At 30.5% G+C, this 12,734-nt stretch overlaps 1 protein-coding gene across 1 annotated transcript in view; it reads left to right on the top strand.

The window, feature by feature from the left end:
• Positions 1-274: 274 nt before the first annotated feature.
• Positions 275-12,734, top strand: part of LOC139088194 (serine/threonine-protein phosphatase 4 regulatory subunit 1-like) — a 62,511-nt gene continuing 50,051 nt past the window's right edge. Inside the window, exons 1-2 of the mRNA XM_070637289.1 lie at positions 275-382; positions 1,582-1,660. Of these exons, the coding sequence (XP_070493390.1) occupies positions 376-382; positions 1,582-1,660 (86 nt within the window). The 5' untranslated portion in view covers positions 275-375. The remainder of the gene's footprint in view (positions 383-1,581; positions 1,661-12,734) is intronic.

The following is a 12,734-nucleotide window of genomic DNA, read 5'->3' as shown; positions in this document are numbered from 1 at the left end:
CTCAAAAGGGGTGTACAACTACCAAACATTGATTTTCAAAAAAAATATTAAAATTTTGAAAAACGTTGAAATTTTTGAAAAATTGCTCATAATCTTAAATATGTATCAAATAGACTGAGTTGTGTGCTGTGTTATCAATTTTTCAACCAGGATCAATGATGCTTCTTTGACACATGGTAAAGCAGAATTAGTTCAACTTGCAAAGAAACATATTAGTTTGAATTTTTTAAAACCGTTAATGCCGAGTTCGAAAATTCGAAAATCAAAGAAACCCCTGAAAGTTAGGTTCACAACCCTGGATTTTAAAAGTAAATAATTTTTTTGTGAAAAATAATTGAAATTTCATTTAATTAGAGTGTTTTAAATATATTTCAAATGATTGGTAAGCAGCAAGTTGAGCAGGCGAATGTGAAAAACCAGAGGAAAGAAAGATATATGAAGGAATCGACAGTAAATTTGTGAAACCTAGAAAAATGTGATTTTTGTGCCTCAAATTGTCCTGTTTTATTTTTCTTTGTTTTTATTCGCAAAATCACAGCGATGCTAGTGATTCTTTCTATATATTCATAGATGATTAGAAAGCTCTAATCTCTATATAGTAATTACTTTAAATTAATTTACGTCTTATCATACACATCAGTCAATTTTGGCTATGTTTTGAATCCTTTGTCATTGAGAAAAAAGAAGAAATTTGACAAAAAAAAATGAATGGAATCAAGGCAACGCAAAATAATGAGGTAACAGTAGAAATGATTACTGAATTAGGTGTTAAATGATATTATAAGTGATTATAAACTATTGTTTTCTGTGATAAATATTGACTTTATCAAGTGAAATTTCGTGTGAAAATCGGAAATAATAAGCGCTGATCCTGAAATACGTAGTATCATGTTTTCATTTATTTGAACAGATTTATTAAATGACAGATATTATCGGTTATGTCTATGACCATTTTTTGAGTCGTAAATAATAGTTTACTATGAAATTTCAACAAGCCGTAAAGTATTTCTAGGAAAATCAGCGAAATTTCCACGAAAATATACTCAGTCATGCATTACTCATCCAGAGAGTATTAAGATTTACTGTAAATACTTAATAAAGTATCTACAGACTAAAGTGCGTATTCCATGAAATTTGACTTTAAAGCTTTTCTGGGAATAAATGTTCGGGTTGCATGCGATTTAGGGGCATATAATTTCTCATGATAGACATAAAGATAGAGTAAAAAGAAACCCCGTGAGTTCATTTACTCAAATCTATTATCGATTACTTTAATCCTTAACACAAAAACCTTCCAATTCAGACGAAATAAAAATAATTATTTTATTCCACTTGTCACGACATTAGCTGATCAATTGTGAACAGCAGTCACGTTATTTGACACTTTTAATATTATGGCTTTTTAGTGATTCATAATAAAATAAAACATTCTCGGTAATCAAATTTCTCATGGATTCTAGCTTGTGTTACATCCTCACTGTCGACTTTATCATAAATCTTTCTTTCCTCTCACGACCATTTCACCCATGCTTCCTTCTAACTTTTGATAAATTGTCTAAATTTCACACTCTTATTCCTCAGATTTCGGTGATTCGTTTATCAAAAATGATCCAGTACAGACATTACGAAATTTCTCAATGTCGTCTGTTATCGGTCAAAGGTGAGTACCATATGATACTTTTTTTTTATCTTAATTCCTCATTATGCGGCATATGAACGTGAAGAGACAGAGAAAAAATATAATATTGACTGAATATAAGCGTTATAAACAATGACCCATTTAATTTACGTATCCGTTCATCTTCATTATCTTACCCTATCAAATCAAATGTATTATTATTATTATTGTATGTATGTGCAATTGATAAATCGTCCATGACCAAAACAGTGGACATTGATGCAGTTGTGGTGTGTATTTTATTTTGTCTCTTTATAGCCATTTCTTCCTACACCCTTGTCTATTACTCTCTCTATATATATTTCTCAATTGCTTATTTTAAAATGGAATCAAATTGAAATCAAATTATGACCACCCTCAGCTATTTGGCTTGATGCTTCTATTCAATTCTATAGCACTATGTCTAATACATTTATTGATATTTCAAATTATTTTTAATAAAGAAATTGAGAAATCCGATTGAAGCTGATAGATGATTCTTTTTGGGTATGAATATATGTTCATAATTTTGAGTATTGTAGTCATCTGAACTAGGTTTAGAATTGTTTATGTTCTATTTACTGTTACCATGCTCCTGCTATACTTACAGTTATCATGCTCTTGTGGTGTGTAACTTAGGTTACAATGTAATACATTCCATGTGGCTCTGTTGTCATTAATGCTGAATGACAGAATTTATAACTGCTTGAGACTAGAACTATGTTGCTATGTGATTACATGCTGCCTCTGTGTTTCTGTTATAAGGATCATAAATTTAGAATACATTAAATTTAAAAATTGTGGGTTTTGAAGCTAATTTTGATTAAAAATGACCTAAAGTTGCAAACAATGTAGATATTCATACAGTAGCGGTAGAATAAAGTTAAAAGGTCCTGCAAATATAGCAAGGCACTCCGAGCTGATGTAGTTGAAAGGTCTAAAATAGCTAACAATGTAGATATTCATACAATAGAAATAGAATCAAGCTTAAGATCCGGCAAATATAAAAAGGAACTTTGAGATAAAGTAGTTAGAAGGTCCATTAATTTCCAAAATTGTTAAGGAACAACATCAATAATTTAAAATCTCTGAATCTTCCTGAGCCGTAGAAATGAGTCGAAATCAACTGTCACGGAGACATCAGAGCAACTTCGTTTCTTAATGATAATTCAGAGAGACAGCTAGGGCACCGCCTGAACAAATTGTGCAGTTCAGGATTCATACAAATGAAACTAAAACCAATAATTTCTTTATATTAGAAATTATAGTCAATAGTCTACCCCTGGATAAATCTTTTGATAAAATTTCGTTAAAATCACACATTAATAATATTATTTAGTTATAATTTGCTACATAGACTGCATTTCTCTTCAGATAAATGTAATATATATATTTTTGGTAGAAGTGTTAAACTACCAGATCGACATATTTATACGGGCTTTCTAAATACAAAGAATTGCAGTGACATTCCAATTATATTAAAAATTTATTAATGTACACATTTTTATGCTTTGCCATTAACAATTTATAAAAATTTCTTTCTCTGTGCTGTATGCTGTATGCAGTTTTATCATATAACAAAAAGTGGGATGTGATAACTTTAATTGCTAATACAAAAATATTATTAAGGGATAGATTCATGTAGAAAAAAAAAATTATTTTTTTTATTCCGTCCGTCCAGACAGAATTCATTCTCATCCTCATATGAATAACGAACAATAGACGTTTGATTAATTATTTAAATTATGATTTAATTTAGGGGAACAAAAAATATAAAAATTGATGATAAATTTTAATGACCTCTATGCAAAAAAAAGCATATGTGAATTTGCAAGGCTAGTCCACGAAATTGAGCATGAATTTCATTAGAAAAGAAGAAGCTACGCAATGCAATGTGTGTATAAAAATGCAGAATGAGTTGAAAAAATTATGTATATATAGAGACCCTTAAAGGCATCACTAGCAGCCGACCATTTGCCATTGAACAGCCAGCAACGCTACATGAATATATAGAACACCTGTCAAAACATTTGTTTGATATTGACTCGTGCTCATGTATTAAAGTCTTCTCTCCCTCATTTCCCTTCTTGCTGCTTTTTTTTTTTTTTTTTATTTTTATGTCGTCTTGGTTAATGTTTCATCATGATGGCAAAGAACTGTATATTGTTACGACTTACTTCTTATTCTTAAATATGTACAATTTTCCTCGTCTTGAGTTTAGACTATAAACACATATATGAATATATGATGCATCAAGCAATAATACATATTAATTCCATTTTATAGAGCTATTTTATTTTATTTTTTTTGAGCCATTAAAAGACGGGAACATAACATTTTACTACAATTTTGAATTTTCTAAAAGCAATCCCTTTAATTTTTACCGAATATCTATATCTATATATATAAATAACATGCAACATTGAATACAAAACTCATTCATATGAAAAGTTATTATTGCAATATTCAGATAAATAATATTAAATTCAAAAATATGAAAATGTTTAAGCAATGCAGCCAACGGCAAACATTGAATTGGAAGTTAAAAAACAATATTATCATCTCAATAACACATAGACTACAGGCATGAATTAGTCAGAATCAAAAACTTTAATCCAATTGCATACAAAATGCTTTCAAATAAGGATTATGTGCCCATTTTTCATATTCTATATAATTTTTTGGTTTCAAACTAGATTCTAAATGGATGAAATTTGCATTTTTCTATACTCTCTTGCTTCCTTTCCTTATTTTCTATCCGAATCGTTTCTGTGTGTATATCTATTGTTTACCAACACGATCTAAAAAAAGGACCTCAAAAATTACATAAAACGATGTGAGTGAGTGTATAAAAATAGAAAACTTTAAAACCAGAAAAGAAATAATGACTGGAGGCTACAACATCCGAGTATGGGTAATTCTTGGGATTGTCAGTTAGTTGGTGGGGTTTGAGTATGTGGTGGCTGTGAGATTTTTGCGTTTCATCATTGATTTCTTTAAGTAGATGTCGAAGTCGGCTCGAATTTTGCGCTGAGTCTAGTTGACTTGAGTCGACTTTTCCTCACAACGTCCGAGTCGATTTTGAACTCTGTCATTATGGACATGGTCATTCTATAGAGGCTTTGCGATAGTAAAACAGATCATAGATCACAGTGTCTATTCTGATCTGAGCAAACCCAATATAATATTCTATTATTGGAACTAATAAAACGGAGCTGTTGCACTTGGCATTGGTAATTGACAAACGGTTAAGAGATTCAGACGCAAACTAAGGGATGAGGTGGATCACAATTGTTCTGTATGGTCAGGAAAGTTTGTTTTTGCACATTTGGGCACTATAGTATTGGATTATTGAGTTATTTTGTCAGTTCTATCTCATTTAATTTTCATTTATTGATTGCTATTGTTTTCCAATCTACATTTCTAAGTCCTTTTCTGTCTATTTTGCGTAAACACTTCAAATACCTTGAGTAATTCGACTTTAAAACTCTAGAATACCTCAAAATATCCCATAAACAACATAAATAACCAAACCAGACATCACCATCTGCTAGAATTGCCCATAATATCGATTGTAATAGTTCTGATCCATAGGAATCACCCTATAAATAGGAATAGATTTCTCTACATTGTATGCGTAATGCATCTAATACAAATAAATAGTGAGTTTTAAGTTGCAACCGATTTTTGTAGCCTGAACAGAGAGCTCTAGAAAAAAAGCCAACAAACATCTGCTCATCTCCCTTTTTCGAACCAAAAAAAATATTTTGTTGTATTTTTAAAAGAATAACACTCACATCTAAAAACAGATGGTTTCTATATGAGTCACGAAAACAGTTAAATAAAAAAAAAGGCATTTTTACTCTACCTAGGACTAAGTAGGATGTGTGTATATACGTTCGAAAAGAAGACATGTGAAGTCAAATGGAACAAAGAAAAGAAATATGGAAGAAGTAAGCAACAAACGACGATTTTGATGCCTTCGAAAAAAATATATTCTTTTTCTTCAATTCTTCCTTCTGTTGATTTCTATCTTAACAAGTTTTTCATTCGATGGTATGTTTCATATTAAACATCCTGTTTTTTTGAATATACACATCCATCCACGACGATGTATTTGTTTTTCAACCACAAATTCAATATTTTATTTCCCGAAAAAAATGTAATTAATGCATCGTTTAGGAACATGGAAAATCCTTTAGAGATTTAACACGAATGCGTTCTTAATGAGCGCAACTGTCAACACAATTTTTAAAAAAATTCCCTAAAATCCAACAGATATTCGATTGATAAAAATAAAATTTATTTTTAGGGATGGAAAATAGAAATCAACGCATTTTAAGTCATATTGACATTTCATAGAATGAGATTTTAATGACAAAAATAAATCCTGAAAAAAAAGGCACAGACATTTAATGTTTATTATTTGACAAGGTAATGTCAAAATCATGTTTATGATTTAACACTAAAAACTATAAATTTATAGACTCAATTGAGATCAATCAGTGCATGAATGCACTTTAATATGAATTGAATAGGAAAATAGTTACAGTAAATAATAACAATAATGGTCTATTTACCCTCGTAAAACTCATCTCATAACTGAAAAAGACGTGAGGCTTTATTGTATTATATTAAGGCAATGGATGAGAAGGTGCGACTTTTATGTTTAACATTGCTGATTAGTTTTTTTTTATTTTATTTACAAAAAAATAATCATTAAATGAAGGGATAACATTAATAAAAGAGATTAAGGTCCTTAATCATAATTTATGTTTCAATCATGAGATGAATTTTAGAGTTAAATGCACGTTTTCATGATTATTTGAACAAATTTAATTTACAATGCTTTGTGTTGTTATGGGCTGTAAATTGTCTGTTAGATCGAGTTGTATAGGATTTATCAAAATTTTGGAACAACAAAGGATTAAGGTCTCGTAGCTTCAAATTGAAAATTTTAATCTTTTCTGTACCTTATTCGTTCAATTTGCTAGGATTCTTTTCTTACTTACTTACCACGCTGGTCGTACAGATCAATTGTGATGTATGACTTCCCTTAGACGTCTCCAAAAACTGATTCTATCGCTGGTTTCCGCCTGCCAATTACCAAATATCATGCTAACTCTATCAATAGTTCTTCATGAGTTCTTGGTATTCTTATCTGATATACGATAATTTACACTTTGACATAAACATTCGTAGTCGATTCGGATTTCATATGGAGTCGAGTCAAATTTTTCTTGACTTTTTTATGCAAAAATCGAGTCTAGTTCGAACTTTGCAAAATTTGTTTACGAAAAGGACATGAAAACATTCCTTTTGTGTTCCACGTGGAAGCTTACTAAGTTTGATGGCCAAAACAGTTAAGAAGCACCAAATATTAATTTAAACTCAACGATTGGATTCAAGCTACATCTTATAAGACAGTGTCTTAGTTTATACCCCAAAATATATTAAAGATCCTCAGAATTAGAAGTTAAATGCTTTTGTGGATAAATTGACAAGATTCAAATTTGATGTCAAACTCGAATCCAATAACTCGTGAATCAAAACACGTTAGAACTAGCGGGACTTACTGGACATTAGAATAGAATAGAGCTCGAAGTCGACTCAAATTGTATATGGAGTAGAGACGACTTGAGTCAATTTTTCAATTTCAAATCCGAATCTACTTCGTTATCTGGAATAGTACAATATTTTGGGCTTGCTTATAGCAAAGTAGCACTGAGATCACCCATCTTTTGTCCTTTTCCATAGCTTCTGCTATAGTATTCCTGGTTATAATTTGTTTACGTCCACTTGGATACAATTATCAAAGTTACATATTTTGATCGAATATCTACAATCTTGAAAGATATAGAAGTAGAGTTTTAAAATATGTAGCTGCTTAAGCAAAACGATGCAAATTATGTCAGAAGTCTAGTAAAAGAATTATATCCTTATTATTGTCTTCTATAGACATAAAGTAAATTCCAGCTTGTTAAATCCTAGTGGAGAAAATAATCGAAGAAAGCCGGCTGTCTTTGAAATATTAAATGCAATTTCACTGCTGTGCAAATAACTTTAATGCATAAGAAAAGAAATATGTTTGATTTGCAATTGTAATGCCTTCTCATACATGCATTCAAGGTGCATCATTTAGTTCCTTTTTACCAAATACATTTTTTTCTTTCTTCATGCTAAGTAAAAATTGAAATTTGAATGTGCAGATGTTTTATGAAAGTAAATTGAAGACTTTCGCCTTACGATTTGAATTACTCGCAACCAACAAAATAAAACAATTTTTAAGTTAGTTTTGGCATGTGTCTTTTTTTTTCTTTTCGTCTTCTTCCTTAATATATATTTATGGGGTACGTTGCACACATTTTTTGACACTCATACATAGTCAGACTTAATGTTGAATTGAAAGATTACTGAATCGATCCTTTTCCTTATTCCTTCTTATTTCTTAACAGATAAATTGTTTTTGTTCTCCTTCTTGCTTCTTTTGTTGAATTGTGAAAAATTAGGGCAGCTGCATTCTTAAATAAATTTGTGCACAATTCTTCCTTAAGAAAGCCACCAGCATGCTGAAATAAGAAGAAAAATGTGTGTAAGATTATTATAAAGAAAACAGCAAAATGTGTAAAGGCAGGGATTGTGCAATATTTTCTTATATAAATACACATCCTTCCTTAATTAATCCCACCACGTGTTTTGGCAATTATTCGAAAGATATTTTCTCTTTTTTCGTTTCTTACAAGACATCCATACACATTTTCGCGCCATTTTATAAATTTTGAGGAATGCATGTCTGCCAGTATTGATATTATAAATTGCTCCCATTAAGTCTTTTTTGTTGTTAAATCAATGTAATGAAAATTTACAAGACGAGCATGCCAAAATTTTAAGGGGAAAAAAAAGATTTAATAAAAATTTCTCGCTGTAGGCAATGACTTTAAAATCATAATTTTTGGTAGGCATAAAATATGCTCGTGTATCTAGTAAATATGACACACACAGGTTATACGGTAACATTAAGCGAAAAAAAATATCAAATACGGTTGGTTTTTGCCTTGAAAAAAAGCTCTAAAGTAACATTTATTTAATGAATGAACATGAATTAATGTTATACAATTAATTTTATGCTTCTTGATGAAATGAACATTACATTTACTTGATAAATGCTAAGCTATTTCCATGCTACATGTCAAAAAAAAAGCTGCTCATGTTGAAATAGGGTCCATGTAAAGTACTTATTCACAACAAGGGTGAATAACACGAGCACACAACAGGAAACATTGTTGAATTGTCGCGACAGATAATAATAAGGTGTTTTTTTAGCTTTTATTGCACATTCATACATACATAATTTTTATTTTTTTTCGTAACTAAGTAATTCTTTAGTATTACTGCAATTTAATAAAAATTATTTCATTATGTTCCTTCTTTTTTTGGTGCAATTATTTTGAAAAATAGACGCTCTTGGGTGTGTTTTGACTGAGTGTCAATTTAGTTGCAGACATGCCTGTCTGGTGGGAATCGGGTATTGGCAAGATCCCCAGACAAGCAGTTTAAGGCTGTAACTTATAGTTCGATTAAAGCTGCAGACCTGCATTTCTTGTCTGTAGAACTGCAATTTTGAAAAAATCCTAGTTTGAAGACATGATTATTGATATCAAATGATTATTGATAAAACAAATCTGAAATGTACCCCAATTCCTAAAAGAAATGGGGACTTAATTAATCTATAAATCAATCTGTAATGTTGCATAAATGTTTGATAAGATCGGATGCTTCCAACCAATGTTGGATTTTACCTAGAAAATCTCTTGTTTAAGAACTTTAGTAATTTTATAATTCATATACTCCAAAAAGGAATTGGGTTTGACACCCAATAGACATGATTTATCGTCTATAAGTTGATTTCATAGCTCGAAGTCGACTCGAATTCAGGACTGAAATGTCAACTCGACTCCATTTAGAATTCGAGTCATTTTCAATCTTTGGTTAGCTACTTTATTTGCATACTTCGTCAGTCGTACAGATCAATTGTGATCCATGACCTCCAAGAGGTGTCGCATGTAACTGACTCAACCGTTGGCTTTCACGGTTCAATTTTTGATGCCAAGAACTTTTTTATCTCAGCTTCATTTCAAGAATTCTTTGAAATCAAGCTACCGGATCTTGTTAAAAATATTTGATTGAAAGTTAGTCGGTCATAGAATCTTAAAAGTTTAGTGCTATATGCTCCAATTCTAAATCCATAGTAAAATGCGCTCTCATTGACTTCTAGTGACAATTACATACTAGTTCTCATTTTATTCGATACTAAGTCCATACAAATTAACGTGAATTGTTTATGGTAACCCGTAAAAAAAAAAAAACGAAAGAAAAATTGGTAAAAGAAGTGAGGAATGAAGAAGGAGGCAGAAAAACAAAAAAATATTGTACAAATATTTTCACGTACATCTGAAATGAAGAAAGCCGTAGAAATAAATTTACTCCAAGACACAAAGTTCATTTAGTTTATATATATTTTTTTTGTTGTCTTTTTGGTAAAACTCGCAAAAATTCCTTTTTAATGCTACCCAATAAATAAGTATACATACTTTCATACCAATTTTTTTTAGCATCTCATTTATATGGACGATAAATAGTGCTTCGAATGAATGAAAAGAAGAAGCAAAAATAAAAAAAAAATTTCCTTAATCGAATAGAAATTATAATTTATTGCTTTGTGCAGTCTAAAATTGATTCAGAAATAAATTCCATCCTCTTTCGCTTTTATTTTTGTAAAAATTTCTTATTATCATTATTATTATTATTTTTGGTTTTAAGCACTTTTTGATATCACTGTCTAGTGAAATAAAGAATTTTACCATTCACTGTATTCTTCGTCTTCATTTTTCCCAGAAGTAGTTGTTTTGCTAACGAGTTTGCCATCTCATTAATTTCTGAACGCTGGACTCTTTTATTTTTAGCGCATTTTCCTTCAAGGAAAAGACGGTATTGTTCTCAGTTTGTCTGTCTGTCCGTCTGTCGCCAAGCTATTCCTCCAGTTTAAGCTTTTCTGATGCGGTTTATTGCTAATTATGTGTTTTAGGTTAGAAAGATGACTGTCAAAACACCAAACTGATCGGTGCACCGGAAAGTTAATTAAATTACCTATTTTCAAAAACTACCTTACGTTTTACGTACGTATTTTTTACGTAACCCTAAAAATGTGACTTTTTTTAAAAATTATTTTTGATTCTTTTTTATCCTTTTTTGATAATTTATGAATTTTTTGACAAATTTTACCATTTTCACATGCTCCCAAGCAATTTTTATGCAAATTTTTATGGAGACTCTTTGCAGGGAAAATGCGCATTCGTCGGTCACGTGTGACCACGTCTATACTAGTTTTATTTTTGTTTCTCTCTCGTTTTTCTTAAATTTAATGATTGTGCCGCGGCAAGTACAAAAATCAATGTGTTTATACTCGTTTTTTTTTTTTTTATTTTAACTGATATTAATATTCTTACGTTAACTTTTGCGATATTCATTCATTGTGCCCGTAAGCAAAACGGCGGTAAAACGTTCTAAATTTTAAGTTGCTTCTCCTCTTTCATTTATTTTCATCTTCTTTTCACTTTATATTACGAGGTGTGCATTCCTTTTGGTCAGTTCATAACAAGATTGTAAAATGAGAAAATTGGATAATAGAAATTCTTTTTAACTTTTGCTTTGTTGTTGTTGTTGTGGCAAAAGCGCCACATATAAAGTGTGAGTGTGTATGCTGCATTCTAGCGATAATTTGCAGATATCCAATTTGATAAGTTTGCTGCATGCAAGTTGGGATATGCATCCACAAAAAAAAACTGTTTTGTTGCTTCTTCTTAATTAAACTTGCATGTTGCTTAAAAATTCTATTTTTTTTTCAAGGATCTTCAAAGCAAAAAGACGTAAAAGTTCTTTAACCTTTCATAAGACGACTGCTATGCGAATGCTACACATATTTTTTTTTACTCTGATGCCCGTCAAAACATTTCAGACGCCGCGTGCATTTATTGTAGTTGTTATTATTATTGTCGATGTGTGTAAAAAGAATTTTTTTTTCTGTCTTTCTTTTCTTCTCTCTTTTGTTGGCTCTTTCTCTTTCTCACTCAGACTGTTTCTAAAATATATATATTGCAAATTGCATTTTTTGATGTCTTTCCTTTCCCTTCTTTTCTTTTTCGTTTGAATTTTTCATGCATTTCGATGTAGTTGTCATGAATTATAGTAGAATTTTTTGTTGTTGTTGTTGCTGCTGGTGCTGCTTCTTTACATTATAGTTGGTATTAATACATTAATTTATTTTAATTATTATTTTTAATTTACTCGTGCTCTTCATACATCTTTAATTATTGTTTTAAATTTTGTGTAAATTTTTTTTTTGTTCTTTTTCTTTACAACGCTTTTACAAATGTTTCTTAACTGTATTTTTCGTGTTACGGTGTTATGAGACACATAGAAAATGTTTTGTATTCTTTTTATACAAAAAAAAAATAACAAAATATTTTTTAATCAGATCTGCATGTAATTATGTGTTCCTGTCTGCTACTTTTCAATGACAAGGGTGTGTTTTGAGGGGACAAGACACAAGAAAAATATTGAACTAATTTTTAAGTCTGAATACGTCCAATTTGCTTTTGTGTCAGTCTTAAGAACAATATCTTTAATTAATGGTATCTAGTCAGTTTTTCGGTGAGAAATTTGGGGTAGCAATTTGTGTTAAATCTAGGGATTGATGAGTGTTTGTTCAATTTAGGGTAACTTGAAGTCTGGATCTTGTGAAAATTTAAGAATCGGAAGTTAAGAATTCTTTCATTTTACAAGATTCAGAACTCAAGTAACCCTAAATCGAACAAATATTCATCAATACCTAGCTAATTGCTACCTAAATTTCTCACTGAAAATTAAATGGCAATCAAAATGTCTGATTTTGGTCAGTTCCTTACATACTTTAGTTGATCGTACAGATCAATTGCGATTCATGCACTTACTTACTGGAACCATGCTCCGACTTTGAACTTGGTTTTGAATCACAAAGCTTGTAAAAATTCTCAGTTTT

Source organism: Chironomus tepperi, unplaced genomic scaffold (assembly GCF_022539635.2).
Source record: "Chironomus tepperi strain 1889 unplaced genomic scaffold, CSIRO-AGI_Ctep_v1 contig_12, whole genome shotgun sequence".
Classification (NCBI taxonomy): domain Eukaryota; kingdom Metazoa; phylum Arthropoda; class Insecta; order Diptera; family Chironomidae; genus Chironomus; species Chironomus tepperi.
This window is presented reverse-complemented; position numbering and strand designations above follow the sequence as displayed.